The 17,425-nt window shown below is 52.0% G+C and overlaps 1 protein-coding gene across 1 annotated transcript; it reads left to right on the top strand.

Moving 5' to 3' along the window:
* Positions 1–2,858: 2,858 nt before the first annotated feature.
* Positions 2,859–3,788, top strand: B3GALT5 (beta-1,3-galactosyltransferase 5). The gene has a single exon (XM_040986600.1). The coding sequence runs from the start codon at positions 2,859–2,861 to the stop codon at positions 3,786–3,788; it is 930 nt and encodes a 309-aa protein (XP_040842534.1).
* The last annotated feature ends 13,637 nt before the right edge of the window (positions 3,789–17,425 follow it).

The raw sequence follows: 17,425 nt of genomic DNA on the forward strand, positions 1-17,425 counted from the left end.
GGGGGCTCCTGTGTCGGGCTGAGGTGCTGAGGTTCGTTTATGGTGGAAATCCTAGCAGGAATTGGTTTGACAAGTCAGGGCAGAGTCCAGAAGTCCTCATGGCAATTGTCAACATCGATCGAAGGTGCTGCCTCCCATGTCTGGCCATCAGATGTGTCCAAGCAGCCATCGGCACTTTGAAGGTGATGGAAAAGCAAGTCTGGACTCTTTCCTGGGGCCATTCTGTGCTGGGTGAGCCCACGAAGTGTGTTGCAAGAGAACTCACACACACAGAGAAAATCAGTCCTGTGGTGAGATCGTCTGGGGCCATCCTATAGAAAGCCTCAAAAAATTGTTCTTAAAATTATTTGGAAACACAAACATGATCTTGAGTGCTGTGTACATTGTTGACCAGGTCCTTGTGTGTATATGCAGGATTGCCTGGCATGTGTGTCTGCCCGTGCCAGGTGCTTGCCTTCATGGACACGCACACTGGTGAGGGGAGAGAGAGCAAGCTGTGGTGTGTTCTCAGCAACACTGACCGCCACACGTGTGATCTTTTGCCATCAGCTCCTCTACCCCCGTCATGTCACTGGAGCAGCTTCTTTTCTTGCTGGTCCCTTGTTCTCTTACGTAAGGTTAACATTTATAAGACACAGTTGTAGTATTGGAAATTGATGGATTTCTCCTCTATGTTAAATACTTTTAATGTCAGGTCCTAGCACAGTGGTACAGTCGGTTAAGTTGCAATGCTGGTGTCTCATTTCAGAGAACCGGTTTTAATCCTGGTGACTCTGTTTCAGATCCAGCCCTCTGCCAGTACACCTGGGAAAGTAGCACAAGATGACGCAAGTATTTGGCTCCGTTACCCATGTAGCCGAGTAGGGTGGAGTTCTTAGTTCCTGGCTTCAGCCTGGCCAAGCCCTGCTTGTTGCTGCCACTTGGGGGAAATGAACCCACAGATGGAAGATTCTCTGTTTTCTGAAATTCTTGAAGCACCAGCCACAGATTCTGTTGTTCTGATGAAATAATTATCAAGGTGAGAGTTTGGATCTGTGAGGTTCAGAGGCATTTGAGAGTGAGAAAGAGGCTTTTGGTTCAGGCAAAGAGTTTTATTAATGACAGGAGAGGGCCTGACAGACCACTCCCTGATGGGAGACAGCCCAGGACCACTTCCATAAAATGGGATGAACACATGAGGGAAGTGGCCCCCCAGGGTATAGAGCATTGGACTTTTACACATCTTGGATGTGGGGGGTGGGAGAAAGCAGCTTGTGTATGCATTTAATGGCAGGTGCTGACCTTCTGTGCAGAGGCAAGGTCAGGGTGAATTGGCAACGTTCCTGGATGGGAGTGTCAGCTTGACTTTGGCAGGGTGCTGGAGCCACCTCTGCTCTGCCCAACCTAATGGAACCATGACTTCTTTATCAGCTCAGTCCCCTTAACACTCTGAGGTCCCACTAGGCCCACAAGAATTCTCAGGTGCCTGCGTGCTCCTGTTTTGTGGACAGGTGAATCAGGTGGCTTTTCTTTGTCTTAATCAGACCTATTTCACAGATGAGTGAATCTGGGAGCAGGGGCCAGATGCTGGCTCAAGGTCACTCGGGTGGCAGGCTGGGTGGTTGTGCAGGCACAGTGAATCGGGATGGCCTGCTGGGGGCATGAGTGGTTGGAAGGATGCTGCTGTTTTTGTCTTCCCAGTGATTCCTAAAAGAAACGTCATTTTCAGTCAACAACCCATACCTACCACCTGACAGTTCTCAGAAACGCCTCTCCTTTATGCTATGGCCTCATTTTTAATGGAGTTTACTCTTCCATAGCAACAACAAAGTTCTCTGGTTTCCTTGATGGCGCAGTGTTCACATGACTGACCCTGACATCGCCAAGGAGAGCAGGGAGGGGAGGCAAGAGGTGGGAAAATCAGATAGGAGGTTGCAAAATGGAACCAGAAGAAAAGAAGGATGGAGTTCTAAGGCAGAGATGGACTAGCTTCTTCTGGAGCTTATTTCACCAAGTCAGAGGAATGTACCTGCCTGCAGCTCTGGACAGGGTCACCGGAGAGGCACACAGGCTGTCCGAGGATCAGCGGCAGTTCACCATGCGTGCTTGCAAAGGCTGAGCTGAGAGATCTGGCCTTCTGTTCTTGTGGACGATGCTTCTGGCACTCACAAGGGCATGGGCTGGCTGGATTAGGATCCCCGTACTGCTTGACACCATGGCTCATGGGGAGATATTCGTCATCACCATGCACCACCACGCTCCACTGCCACACACTCGCACTTCAGGTGCTCAGACACAGGCCTCTTTCCTCATCTCAGCCATCCTCAAACTTTATGAAAACTCGTTTAAACATTTCTGAGTGTTGATGGAGCACAGTGTGAAAATTTGATGCAGACACACAACGTGTAGCAGTCAGATCCAGGTAACTGGCATTGCAGTTTTCTTTTTCAAGAGTTATTTATTTATTTATCTATAATTTGAAATGCAGAATTGCACAGAGAAGGAGAGCTAGGGAGAGGACTTTCTGTTTCCTGGTTCACTCCCCAAATGGCCACAACGACCAGAGTTGAGCAGATCTGAAGCCAGGAGTCAGGAGCTTTCTCTGGGACTGTTTAAATATAGGATCGCAAGCACTTGGGCCACCCTTCACTGCTTTTCCAGGCCATAAGCAGGGAGCTGGACAGGAAGTGGAGCAGCTGGGACATGAACCGTCACCCAGGTGGGATACTGCACTGGAAGGAGGAGAATTAACCAGTTGAGCTATTGCACTGGCCCCCATCATCTCTGTGTCAGGAGCACTGGTCTTCCCTGCTTCTGGGAGACTGTGCTTTGGTGTCTGCAGGCTTGTGAGATCTGACACTTGCTTTTGCTCCTTGCAGATGGCTTTCCTGAAGATGAGGGTGCTGTACGCCTGCCTGCTGCTCGTGGGTGCACTCTGCATCTACTTCAGCATGGACTCCCTGATTGCTTTCAAGGAAATATCATATGTATACAAGAAGGATGAGGGGCGGTTCCTCCAGCTTCCAGATGTCGACTGTAGACAGAAGCCGCCCTTCCTCGTCCTGCTGGTGACTTCATCCCACCATCAGGTGGCGGCCCGCATGGCCATCCGGAAGACATGGGGCAAGGAGAGGACAGTGAGGGGACAGCAGGTGCAGGCATTCTTCCTCCTAGGGGTCACAGCCAATAAGGCAGAGACGGCCACTGTGGCCCAGGAGAGCCAGCAGTACCGGGACATCATCCAGAAGGACTTTGAGGATGTCTATTTTAACTTGACTCTGAAGACCTTGATGGGCCTGGAGTGGGTCCACCACTTCTGTCCCCAGGCAGCTTATGTGATGAAGACCGACTCGGACATGTTCATCAACGTGCACTACCTGACCGAGCTCCTGCTCCGGAGGAACCGGACCACGCGCTTCTTCACGGGCTACTTGAAAATGAACGAGTTTCCCATCAGGAAGAAGTTCAACAAGTGGTTTGTGAGCAAGCTTGAGTACCCATGGGACAAATACCCGCCCTTCTGCTCTGGCACCGCCTACGTGTTCTCAGCTGATGTGGCCAGTCAGGTGTACAATGTCTCTGAGCTCGTGCCCTTCATCAAGCTGGAGGATGTGTTTGTGGGGCTCTGTCTGGCCAAGCTTGGAATCCGGCCTGAAGAGCTGCACTCAGAGCAGACCTTCTTCCCCGGGGGGTTGCGCTTTTCCACCTGCCGCTTCCGGAAGATCGTGGCCTGCCACTTTATCAAACCTGCTGACCTGCTCATCTTCTGGCAAGCCCTGGAGAGCTCCCGGGAAGAAGACTGCTCATAGGAGGCATCCGGGGGCATAGCCAGACCAGCTGCAGATGACCCGTGGGGATGGCTTCTGGGAGACTATGAATGGCATTGCTGAGTCACAAGGGTCGGAAGTCTGGGAGAGGGGGATGCGGGCCTTCTGCCCCCACTAGCAAGAACCTCCATTGGGCAGGCCCAAGTGTTTGAGATGAAATGCACCTGTGTTTCCTCCCTAAGGGCTCAGTGGCCCTTAGTGTCCACAATTTGCTGTTGGGGACACCGCAGCTAAGAGAAGAACAGGAACACATCCTGGGCCTTCCAGCCAAACTGATGCTGGGGCACAGATGAAAGTAGGGTTGTCAGAATCTGCACCCCAGTGCATGTCTCTTGTGTTGCCTCTCCTGGGAACCGGGGTGATGTCAGCACCTCAGGGTGGGGAGCCAGGCATTTTTCAATCCTTCGCAGAATCCTTGGCTCCCATTCCTTGCTACCAATTCTTGCACTTTGCAGTATTTGAGAATGCGGTGACTAAACTCAGCCCCACTCTCTTCGCTTGCTGGGATGGACAGAGCCAGGCTTGGAGGCTGCCCTTGAGGCCTGGCGCTGGACATGCCCCCCGAAGACAGAGGTGCCTGACGTGGCTGCAGCTCACACCCAGTCCCGGATGGAAATCAGCTTTCACCGATCTGTCCATTGTGCCCACTGTGCGGGCTGACCTTGCTGTTGCCTGCCCCCTCCCCTATACCCTGGGAGTGTGACGTCACCACTGAGCCATCAGTGGCTCCTGGGCTCTTGGCCCCAGATGCCTGTTGTCTTCTGTTGAGATGCTTTTGTGAGAATCAGCTGTCTCTAAGTCAAGAGCTTGTCAAATCCCCAACCTTGAGCACCCAAACCCAGGTGAACCCTGGCCCAGGAGGGAGCCCAACCTGACCCATGCTCATTCTCATTGAAGTTGTCATTTGACCAAGGAACAACAGAGGTTTTGTGGTTTGGAGTTCAACCTTCCATTTTCTTATTCCCACAGGGGATGGCATGAGCCAATTTTTCAGGCTGCTATGAACACAAGGCAAGGGTTTTTGCCTCCGCAGCCACTGCCGTGTGATGTGCAAAGGGGAGCTTTGCTGAGCACTCGGCAAATGGTCTGCACAGCAGGTGAGCGTAGGACTGGACTCAGGAGAAGCTCTTCACTGCAGAACACGACGGGTGCAAATGGTGCCTAGCAGCCTTGTTTTGCACAGTGACTCCTGGGTGTGGGTTGAGCTGTTTCTGGTAGACGTGTTTCCATGCCCTAAATGCATGGGGTCAGGTTCACAAACACCTTCTCAAGTGGGGAATTCAGGGACTGAGCTTTTTGGAAGCCCAGATTTTGCAAGAGCCATATCCTTTGGTTCTATAGTGCAGGTTCCTCTGACTCTGCGGCTTATGGTGGACTTTAAGGGGGAAGTGTTTAGCTGATGTGAGGCCTGGGTCTGGGTGTAGCTGACCACTGTGTCCAGGGTGTTTGTGGCTGTTGGCTGAGCTGAGTGACCTGGGACTGGGGCCAGTCAGACCGGCCGTGGGTCAGCGCAGAGCACCCAGCACACAGGAGTCAGGTCTCTGCCTCCACCTGCTGTCCCTGTGTGTTCAAGGACTTGCTTCGGAGACTGTTTCTGCCACTTCCTTTTTTCCCAAGCAAAATATGTTCTGTGACTCTCTGGTTGGAAGTGAGCGTGGGATTTGTCTGGTTCTGCCTCCTTTTTGTTGTTTTTCATGTAGGATGAAAGCAAAGCTGAGGGAGCCAGACGGTTGCCGGTGTGTGCCTGGCAGCTCGCTGTTGATTTGGCTTCCTGCTTGCTTCTTTTTGTTCCGACATACCATCTGGCCTGGATGTGGGGAGAGTCAGCAAATGTGAGAGTGTGAATTAGGGGGCAAGGTGGGATTTTCTTAGCATGGAGTTGAGGAAGCGCTGTCTCAGTGTTGCATGGCTTTGCCCACAGGCTTCATGCCATGGATGGTTCTGAAAGCAGCTGCTGTGAGCCAGGACCTCCTTCAGATGCTCCTGGGCGAGGTGACGTTGGCGTCTGTGGGGGCAGATGAGAAGACCGAGGCAGACGCACCAACTCTGGCTGGATGTGTCCATGGCCGCCACGTAGTACGTGACCTCAGGATGTTGGGAGCCCTGGGGGGCTCTCGTAGGCTGCCAGCTGACCCAAACCTGGTTCCCAGGGCTGGTCCAACTGCACTTCTGGGGAATGTAGCACACCCCAGTCTCTTCATACCTTAGTCTGTGAGCCCCATTGTTCACCTTCCTCCGTGATCATGGGGGAGGAGCCACCCTCATGATGCGCTGGCTCCTCAACTTTGGAACTTGATTGGCAGCTCTTGTTACCTCCTCCAGAGCCTGCCTCCTGCCCCATCCTCACCCTCACTCTTGCTGGCCCTTCCCCCCAGTGCACACATACATGTGGGCACACACATGCACACTGTCATACATACCCTGATTGTCCATCCGTACTGTGGCCCCTCACCTCTCCTTGACCCGGTCACTCCAGCTGTAAGACCTCCTGCTTCCTCTCACTGGAGCTCACACACCTGCTGTCTTCTCCTTTCCTTCCATTCATTCTGAAATCCCTTCTGGTTGGACCCTGTGGACCTTCTTGAGGTTGTGGGCAGGCTGGGTCTCTAGGGAACATTCTCAGCCCTCCTCCAACAGCTGCTTCCTGGGTGATTCTCATGACCGGCTTCCTGGGCCCCCTTGCACCTGCCAGAGCTCCAGACTGGCTTCCTCCTCGCTGGTGGCTTCTTCATCTCCTTGGCTTCTCCTGTTGACTTTGTTTCTGTCCAGGGCTGGGGCTCTGTCTTGGCCTTGCCTCCTCCCGCGGTGACCCCAGTCCCCTAAGGAGTGCTCCTGTCTTATGTTCACATCTTTGTTATGTACTGGATGGCGCCATCCATGGTTTTCATGGATGGTGATTTTTAGAAGGGAAGGGGTGACTTGGGGCTTACATAGCACTGAGCCAGTCAGTGGGGACAATAAAGACTGGGTTGTGAGCTAAAGGCCCAGAGAGGCCATGAACAAGGCTTCTTGGTTCTGTGTCCCACTCCTTGCCTTTGCAGAGTGTTGCAAGGCCACGTTGTCTCCCCCAGCCCTGGTGTGAGAAAGGCGAGTGGATCACAGAGTATCCAGGAAGGATGCTGCTGGGCAGAGAGTCTGGTGTCTGAACTTTGGTGAAGGGACATTGTGCAGGATGCAGCCTCCTTCATACACATGCCTGTTGAGTGGACTTTAGGGGCTGTGTGAAGAGAAACTAAAGCTCCAACGAGGTTCTTCTTGCTTGCAGAGACTGCATCTGTGAGGTCTTCAGAAAGCCTCAAGGAGGAAGTGACGATTGACCAGACCCTCAAGGGTCAGGATGCAGAGCCTTGGCAGTAGCCAAGGTCAGGACACCCCAGGCACAGGGAACAGCTCGCGTGAAAGCCCTGAGGTCCTCACAGAGCTTATGCATAATAAAAAAAAGAAGGCTTTGCACGGATTTCAAATTTAAAAATGTGCCCTCACAGAAGAACCTGTGAGTCCCTTCACCATGAAGTGCCCTCCTGGGGACTGTGGTTGGGAAACCAGTTCTAAAGAGAAGCATTTTGTTTGAACTACTGCAGTTCAAGACTAACCCTCACTGCTACCAGTCGGTCTGGTCTGCCACAGCCTTCAGTGGAGGTGTCCTCGGAGCCGAGCTGTTTTCTGAGGGCTGGGTCTAAGTCAGCGAGCCTCGCCTCTGCCCATCAGCTCCCCGCTCTCTCAGAACTCTAGGGTTTTACCTGTCCACACCTGTATGTCAGGGGTGTGTGCTTGTCCCGGGTGCAGACCAGGGCACTGCCCCTCCTTCACCTTCTTCTGACTGGATGTTCTTGACTGGGCAGGGTGATCTATGATTGCCGCCACTCCCTGTTTCTACCCATTGACCCTGGGGTTCACTTTCTCTACTTTTCTTCAGGGGACAACTGGAACAAAAAAAATGAGAAATGGATTTATCTATCTGTTTATTTTTTTAAAAAGATTTATTTATCTGAAAGACTTAGATACATCTTCCACTTGCTCATTCACTCTCCAGTGGCCTCAGTGGCAGGGGCTGGGCCAGACTGAAGCTAGGAGCCTGGAACTCCAGCTGGGTCTTCTATGTGAGTGCAAGGACCTGGGCGCTTTGGCCATCTCCTACTTTCCAGGAGCATTAGAAGGATTGAAAGTGGAGCAGCGGGGGCTTGAACTGACGCTCCCGCATGGGATCTGTTGGTGGAGATGCAGCCACTCAGCCATCACATCTCCTGGGGACAGCCTCGCCCTCCACCAGAGCAGCCCCCTCCCTCCAGAGCAGTCCCCTCCCACCAGAGGCGCAGGCCTGGAGCTTCTGCAGGAGGGGCTGCCATCCTGCCCCTCTCTCGTTGCAGTCACCTGCACTGTGAGTTGACCCAAATCCCATGTGCCCATTCCTGGTCCTGACTGACAATGCTGCATTTGACCCATTGCCACATGTGGCTTCCCAAAGCCTCCTTGTTAGCTGCCCCCATCCTTACCTGCCCAGACCTGCTTGGCCATGTCTGGTGACCACTCTGATTTCCATCTTGCAGCCACAGCCTGTGCCTGGCGTCGACACACAAACCCCTCAGCCAGCCCCTGTTCCTTCTCATTCTTCTGACGCTCGGCTGCCAGGCTGCCAGGCTGCCAGAATGCCAGCCTCTGTGGGTGCTGTGTGCATTGCTTGTGCCTGTGTGTGTGGGTGTGTGGGGTGTGCCTGTGTGGAATACGTGCTTAGCATGTGTGTGTGTACGGTGTGTGTGTATGACATGTGCGTGGTGGCTGTGATGTGTGTCTGTGCAGCCTGTGGTGTATGCGTGTGTGTGTGTGTGAAGAGCAGGGAGTCTGAGGCCCACTCTGGCTGTGCTGGTGAAGCGCCTGGTGACTGACTGTCACAAGCCACAGCCCTACACGTGTGTGCTGAGTGACAGCTGACGAGCATCTCCTGGGCAGGTGTGCTGATGTTCACAGGTTTTCACGTCTCCCCTCATTTGGGCAACAAGAACATGGAGCGGCTTAAAGAAGGGCCGACAGGCAGTGCACCCCAGGGTCCCTTTCGATCCCAGCCCCTGAGGCCTTTCACTGAGTGTTGCTGCCACTTTATTTTATTTCCATTTGGGTCACCAGGTCTCCCATGTCTGTGTATGCCATTGGGAAACCGCAGCAGTGGTCCTGGGGTCTCAAAGCCATGCTGCCTTGGGTGTCTGGGTTCAGAGGGGTGTGCGCTACAGTTCTCTCTTGGGGATGGAGCTGGGATGATCTGTCAGTATTAGGCGTTTTGTTGAGACCCTGTGGCCTGGAGCCAAAAGGTGGAGCTGGCTGCAAAGCCCCTGGTGTGAGGCCCAGAGCCAGGGAGTCTCGAGATGAGATGACCGAGGCTGCAAGATGCACAAGCAAACCCTGATATTCATCCCTGTTTTGCAAAGGCTCTGCTGCTCCTTCTCAGGCATAGCCACCTTTAATGCAAGCAGACAGATGAGTTGCATGGCTGCATGGAGGGTCTGTCACCACTGTTTCTGTCCTCTCCCTCACCCATGTGAGAGCTGGCATGTAACGAGTGCAGCTGTGTGTGGCCAGTGCAGGGTCCAGTCCTTGGGTCCTCAGGTAGAGGCAAACCAGAAAAATGCCAGAGTGGCCAGGTTTGACCCAGCTAGCTAAGACAGCCAGAAAAATACACTATGACCTGCAGCTGCCCCATGCCATCTGAGGACACTGTGTGGCCAGTCTTTAATTTTTTCTATAAATCCAGACATTAAATTTTTAAGTCACTGAATGATACTTCAAACTGTCCTTCCCTTGTACACCCCAGGGCCCCACTAGACCCTTAATTTGTCATATTTTGAGAGTGGATGTACCTATTTATTTATGTCTTTGCTGGTCAGGGTATTTATCTTAGGAACAATTAAATGATTGAAATAGCATGGTGATTTCACTGGGTTACGTGTGTTGTAGATGGATGTTCTTTCCGAAGTGCTGGGCGTGCGTGTTCTAACTGAACTGCATGATATTTTTTCCCCCACTTGGTTATTTTCTCTATTTATTTTGAATTTGGGAAAATAGTTTTAGAATTCAACTGTGATTTTATATGTTTAACTTGACAGGGGTGACTGTGGGAAGTGGGGACATTTTGATGCCCTTGATTTGGGTGAGCAGAGCATTGGCACTAGAAGCCTGGGGCACCCCAGGAGGTGTGCGTAGGGCGTTAGTGAGGGGCAGGTGTCACGTTGGGAGCTGTGAGCCCAGCACCCCGAGGTGGGCCTCCTTTGGACTTTCCGTCTCAGCTGGATGTTCACTACAAGAAGCGTCCCTGTCAGTTCCGGATGTCTGGTCTGCACTGTTGTGTCCTGACTTCAAGGTGCCTGTTGGGGTCTTTCCCCTGGAAATAAAGTGGCAGAAATGGATGTGTTTGTGTTTGACTTTAGCTGCGTCTGTCACAATTTTCCCTATTCTGTGGACCTGGTCCTTCTCAGGAGGAGGAGAAGATGGTAGGGGAGAGGGTGCAGGGCGTGTGGGGACATGCCTGAAGAGTGCGCAGGAGGGACAGCGTCCACCAGCCATGACTACTCCTCCTTTGGGTCCTCCGGCTGGGCCTTGCCGTCTAGCCTGCACAACAGGGAGGCTGTCCATGGCCCTTGGGAGCCTGGTCCTGCCTCACCATTGTCTGCTCCTGCTCCCACCTATGGCTCCACCACACCTTACCTTCTAGAACTTTCGTCCCTGGCTACCCACTCAGACCTCTTCCTCCTCCAGGGATGTGCTTTTCCTCTTACTTTTCTGTCCGCACCCTCCAGAGAGCAACCCTCACCGCTGCCACTCCCTCGGCTCCTGTGCCCTCACCTCTGCCATCCTACACTCTCCCTGGGTGACAGCCGTGTCATCTTCAGAACTGCTCTTGCCAAAGTCCTTGCACCGTGGGACACTCTGAGCCGTTGGCTCCAACCCCTGGACATTTCATCTCATACCTTGGTCTCTTCCTGGGCTCCAGTGCTCATGGTACCTTCTCTTCCCACCCTCCCATCAGTATATTGCAGGGCTAGGATTTCAGATTTCATTTTCCCATTGACACTTTTCCTTTTCCCCCTTCCCTCCCTCCCTCCTGTCCTCCCTTTCTTTCTCTCTCACCAAAAGAAGATTTATTTATTTATTTGAAGGCAGCGTTACTGAGAGAGTGAGCAAGCAAGAGAGAGATTGTCTATTCACTGGATCACTTCCCAAGCAGTCACAACAACCAAGGTATGGCCAGGCCAAACCCAGGAGCCAATGACCCCATCCAGGTCTCCCCAATGGGTGGCAGGGGCCTATGTACTTGGGCCATCACCTGCTGCCTTCCCGGGTGAGCTGGGTCATAAGTGAGCATCTGGGACTTGAACCTTTCTCTGAGTCAAACTAGCCATCTCTGTGTGCCCTCCTTTGCCAGGAATATCAAGTAGGGTGGTTGGGGTTGGAAAAGCTGAAGCAAGAGATGCTGCTTGTCTAGCGTCCTGGGTGCTGGAAGTCCAAGATGACGGTTCACAGGGTGTTCCCCCTGCGAAACTGTGTTCTCACAGGTTGATCCTGTATGCGTTTCTGTGTTTCATTTTCACCCCTATTTCTTTTCTTCTTGAAAAAAATGTTATTTGAGGGGCAGAAAGACAGACTAAGCTCTGTCTTCTGGTTCACTCCCCATGGGCTTGCAAAGGTGTGGGCTGAGGGGTTGAAGCTGGGAGCTAGGAACTCCACCCAGGCCTCACAGGTGGGTGACCCAACCATCGCTTGAGCCATGGCTGCTGTCTCCCAGGGTGTGCCTTAGCAGGAAGCTGGGGTCAGGAGTCTGAGCCGGGTATCACACCGAGTTCTCTGACATGGCACATTGATGTCATCACAGATAGGACAAACATCTGCCCTTCTTTTTTAAGCCTGCAGTTATGCTGAATTAAGGCACACTCTAATAACCTTGCTTGTAATATAATCTCCAAGAATGCTTGTAAATAGGGTATGTGGGGTTAAGAATTCAGCATGTAGGTGTGGGCAGGGTGGGGAGGCACCTTTACACCCCCTATCAGCGTGCGGTTTCAATTGCATCTCTGTTGCTCCCTAGAAGTTCCTGTAGCTGGGCCTTTCCACCATGGCCTGCACTCAAATTCCTTCCCATCAATTGGTTTCAGGGTGAAATGAGGAAAACAAAACCTTCAGGCCTGGCTCCCTCCCATCCCCCTTGGTGACATCACCATTATTCCAGTGTCGCAGACTCCGAGCTGGGGAGTTCTCCACTCCCTTCCTTCCTGCGCTCCTTCTGGGGAAGCCTGAGTTGTACTACTTTCCTCTAACCTTTCCTCTCCCCTGTGCCTGGGTGGGATCTCCCTGCACGTTCTCTGGATCCAGAGTGGGCTCTGGAACACAGCTGCATGTCCTAGAACTCGGCTGCTCATGGTTCCAGAAGCTTCTGTTTCCTTCCATGTGGTCTACAAGTTCCTTTCCGTGACTCACGAGGCTGTGGTGCCTGAGGACCCCTCTGACTTCCCACCACACCCTTGCCTTCTCACAGACACCAGGTCCTGTTCTTTCGGTTAGCCATGTCCCTTCTTCCTTGTTTCTCCAGATCTTTGCATGGCCACCCCCCACATCACTGATGGTGCATTCACATGTCCCATATCATTTTTATATGGCCAAAGCCAGAGGCAGCTCATACCACAGACACCCATGGTCTATGTTTAAGATCCAAGTATGGGCAGATTGGTTTCTTTTTGGCTGATAGCCAGGGTCCTTTCCGTGGCCATCCCGCTGTGTGAGTCTGTGTCCTCTCACCTGTCATAATCCATGTGATCACATTTAATCTTGATCCCCTCTCTGAAAGACACCCCTCTCCAAATACAGCCATACACAGTCTGTAACCGGGTCCCCTCTGGAAGCGCTCTCCCTCACACCCCTCCCCATTCCTTGTTTCTTCTCTACACTACACTTTTCCCTATGTCATGGATACACAGGTGTCTCTCTGTTGATCATGTCTCCCCATGATCTTCCTCCTCCTTTCTTTCATAGCAGATCAAGCACTGGCCCTCACACAGGAATTTGCCACAGTTTGCACAAATAAATCAGCCTGTGATTTGAGGAAGCTGAACCAGGGAGTGCTTGATTTAATGAACAGGAGGGTAGTCCTGTGACCCCAGAGCTAGGTTAGCCTCCCTCCCCACCACTGCCACCACATCAGGAGAGGGTAGAAATTCCAAGAGCCTCTGTCTCCTGCCCCAAACTGTGGGCTCCTTGAGAGGGTATGGCCTGCACTGGGCGGTTGAGCTAGCCTTCATGTCTCTTTGCCTTGCCCTAAAGCGACATGGCTGCCTCAAAGGCAAGTGGAGACGGTGTTGTGGAGTGTGAGAGATCACACTGGACACAGTGTAGGATTTAGGAAGTCTTTATTGGCCAAGCTTGGTGACAGCAGCTCCTGCCACACTCCAGGAGCCATTTTTTTAAAAAAAAATTAGTAGTATTTTTTTATTGGAAAGGCAGATGTACAGAGAGGAGGGGCAGATATACAGAGAGGAAGATCTTCCATCTGATGGTTCACTCCTCAAGCAGCTGCAATGGCTGGAGATGAGCCAATCCGAAGCCAGGACCCAGGAGCTTCTTCCGGGTCTCCCATGTTGGTGCAGGGTCCCAAGGCTTTAGGCCATCCTCGACTGCTTTCCCATCCACAGGCAGGGAGCTGGATGGGAAGCAGGGCCACCGGGACTAGAACCAGTGACCATATGGGATCCTGGCATGTGCAAGGTGAGAACTTTAGCTGCTATGCTATCGCACCGGGCCCAAGCCACTGGGTTTATAACCTCTCACCCTCCAGTCACATTGAGAGCCATACAGTATAAACTTTCCATGCATTCAATTAACTAAGTGGCAGGAAGAGGGCTGCCAGAGTCCAAAGTTTCCATGTAGCTAATTAACCTAAAGCAACATGATAGGAGCAGGAGGGGCCAGGTGCATGGAGCCTCTGGAACCATTTCCATTCTGTCAACTAACGAGTGGCATGGGAGGCAGGCTGGGAGAGGCGCACGCAAGGGGCCGCCGTAGCTTGTTTTGTGCACTCAGTTAACTTGAATGGCTGAAGAGGAGGCAGGAAGGGCAGGTTGTGGAGCCTCCTTCTCTGTGCTGCTCCTGCTGTGTACTAACCAGCAGGATGGTGCTAGCTCTCAAACAGTGGCACCCCATCACATCGGTCTCTTCCGCTTTTCTTGAGACTGGGTGGGAAGGACGGGGTTGTCACAGCAGGAAGCAATATGGTCTCTCTCCAAGGCCACCTGCAGGGCCAGCAAAGGAAGCAAGCTTTTGTTTTTCTAATAGGACACCCAAAAATCTATCTCTGGGGGCCAGTGTCATGGCCTAGTGGGTAAAGCTGCCCCCTACAAGCCACAGCGGTAAGGGGGCAGAGGCTGCTGGGTGCTGTGCCATGGGTTTCCCTCCCAGGGAGCTGTCCAATAACCAGCTGATCACGACTTGCTCTGTGTATTTTGTCTAATGCCCATTTTAACAACTGTAGAATTATCCCCATCTTTGCAACAGACACAGTGGTCTGTATCAGACTATGAAGACGCTAAAGAGGACCAGGGCAGTGGGACCGAGGGCTAAGCCTTCCCTTGTGCAAGCATCACATATGGGCACTTGTTAATGTCCACCTGCTCAACTCTGCCCCAGCTTCTTACTAATGTTCTGGGATAGCAGTGGAACATGGCTTAAGTCCTTGGGCTCCTGCAACCAGGTGGGAGACCCCAAAGAAGCTGCTCTCAGATCCCAGCTTTGAATCGACACAGTTCATCCATTGCTGCCATTTGTGTGAGTAAACCAGTGGGTGGAAGATCCCTTTCTTTTTGTCTCTCCCAACTAACTCTGCTTTTCAAGTAAAAATGAATAAATTCTTAAAAAGGAAAATAAAAAGATGACAACTCATCCCTGTACCTCAGCCTGATGATAATTTTGTCTGGGCACACAGTGGAGATTGAATTATCTGATGCTGATATCATGTGCTTACTCAGCACTCAGCGATGCTGTTCCATGAGCCGGTTCTCTAAGGTGGGCAAAGGTGGGCTCAGGTGGAAAACCACCACAGCCACACCCATACCTGTAATAGTGTTCTAAGCAATCCCAGTGGTTCTGTTCAAACTTCATGGTCAATGTCTGAAGCGTGACCCAACCTACTTTCATCTGGCACCTGTGGCCAGCAGGCCACACCCAGCTCTTGGATGACCAGCCCTGCCACTGTTGACAGTCTTATTGGCAGAGGAGAGCTGGGTCTTGCTGACTTCCTGGGGCACTGTCATTTGTCTTCATTGAGATGGAAACAGGCACTTAGCAATTAGATTTCTTGCAGGGATGAGAACTAGGCTGCGGAAAATTAGATAATGTGTTTGTGAGTGTGTGGAGCGGTGGCACTTCTGGTCATGTTGACTCATCCCAGGGAAGCGAGGCAGAGAAGGGGACCTGGGAAGTCAACTGGTGCTGCATCCACTCTCCGCAGACGGTAAAACTAGGTCTCAACAGAGGTGTTGTCATACCTGAAGCAAGGCTTTCCTTGCCCATTTGTTTAGGGGTTGGCACTGTGGTGTTAGCAGGCTAAGCATCTACCTGCACTGCTGGAGTCTTCTATGGGTACTGGTTGAACCCTGGGTGCTCCAATTCCTGATCCAGCTCCACACTCGTGGCATGCAAAAGCGGTGGAGGACGGCTCAAGTCCTTGGACCCCTGCACCTGCACAGGAAACCCAGAACAAACTCCTCACACCTAGCTTTAGATCAGCTCAGTTCTGGCTGTTGCACTTATTCAAGGGAATAAATGATCAGATGGAAGATCCTCTCTCTCTCTCTCTCTTCTCTTTAACTCTGCTTTTCAAATAAAAAGCACTATCTTTCTGTGTTACATCCTGGAAATGTGTGAGAGAATATCTAAAACATGAAAAGCAAAGAGTCAGAAAGTCTGGAGCTCCAGGGTTCTAACCCCCAACTCTGCTGCATGGAAGTCTAGCGGGAGGAACACTCCCTGCAGGAGGTATAGTGCCGTGGGTCAGTCACTTACACTTCGCCCGGAAAGTGCTGCACAGGCAGGTCTTTGTTGAACACTATCGAGTTCCAACCTTCCTGGACCCTTACTCGAGGACTGAAGATGACGGGGAGACAGGCTTCTGCAGTGCCAGGGGATGTCGCTGCAATGGAACAAGACTGAAAAGAGACTGATGGTGCTCTTGTGACATAAGCAGAGCTTTCCAGACCTTGACGCGTGGCAGTGGCAGCCCAGGGCTCCTGGGAGACAGGAAATGCTAAATGTGGACAGGAGCCTGGTGGGTGGGTAGGAGACTGTTGCTCGACACAAGAGGATCATACAGTCCAACGTGGCAGGATGGAGAGACAAGACCTACAAAGGATGAACATCTGTGTGCTTCCGGAATTCTTGTCCTGAGGCACCGAGTGCCAACATAGATAGCATTTGAGAGTGGGGATTTTGGGAGATCAGTAGGTCACAAGAATGGAGCTCTTATCAGTGCAATCAGTGTTCTTCAAAGAAGAGCTGTGGAGCTGTCCTTGTGCTGCAGCTTGGCAAGCTGCTTCCTATGATGCCACTATCCCATACGAACATGGGCTTCCCCACTTCTGACCCCACTCCCCACCAATGTACCTGGGAGCCTGCTTGCCTTAGTCGCTTTTCAAAATCCCTTCCCTTAAGATCATGATGTTGGCAATGCCTGAATTTTGGAGAAAAGATATGCTTGAGCCACAGCATTTTACCCCTGGCCTCCCAAGATCCATGCCCTTCTCCTACACTGAATGCCATCATTCCATCCCCATAGTCCCACGTTCTTACCTGGTTCCACATCAGTGTTGAAGGCCAAATAAGTCTTGTTTAAGCATCTCATGAATGAGACCCAAGGTGTGTGGTTTGTCCTTAATCCCCTCAGCCCTTTGTGATTCTATGGCATCAAGCATGCTAGGTGTGTCCAAGAGACCATGGATACTCCTGATTGAAAAGGGATTGGCTGGCAGGAAGGAGCAAGTATCAGGTCCCAAACAAGCCCCAATCTCAGCAGGTGACAACAATATTAGACTTTTTAAATATTAAATTTATTTGAAAGTCAGAGAAAGAGAAAGTGATCTTGCGTCTGCTGGCTTACTTCCCAGATGACCCTAACTGTCAGCTCTAGGCCAGGACAAAGCCGAGAGCTTCCGGTTGCCCACCAATCTGCTGTAACCTCATGATCCTGTGCCTGTCAGCCCCAGCCACCAATCCCTTGTGGTCCCTTTCCCTAATCCCTGCCCACCACTGAACCGACCATTTCCTTCAGCCCCCAGAATCCTATCCACCAATCCCTCAGGACCCACCTTATCGGCCAATCCTGCTCGGTCCTCCTGCACTCTCCAAGATCCACCCTGAGGATATAAAATGGGCTGTGCCGAGTCATGCTCTCTGCCTGCACTCCCTCCCGCCACCCTTACCCATGTTGGAATAAAAAAAAGCCTCCTTCTTGGCTTACTGTTCCTGGTGTTTCAGCTTGTTGCACCAAACTGAAAAGAGCTAAAAGAGTTCACATTAGCTAAATAGCCGACAGATGGAAGGTGGCCCACGCGCCTGAGTCCCTGTACCCACATGGGAGACTCATCAGTCTCCGG

The sequence above is a fragment of the Ochotona curzoniae genome, unplaced genomic scaffold (assembly GCF_017591425.1).
Source record: "Ochotona curzoniae isolate NIBS_2020 unplaced genomic scaffold, NIBS_Ocur_1.0 contig_4516, whole genome shotgun sequence".
Lineage (NCBI taxonomy): Eukaryota > Metazoa > Chordata > Mammalia > Lagomorpha > Ochotonidae > Ochotona > Ochotona curzoniae.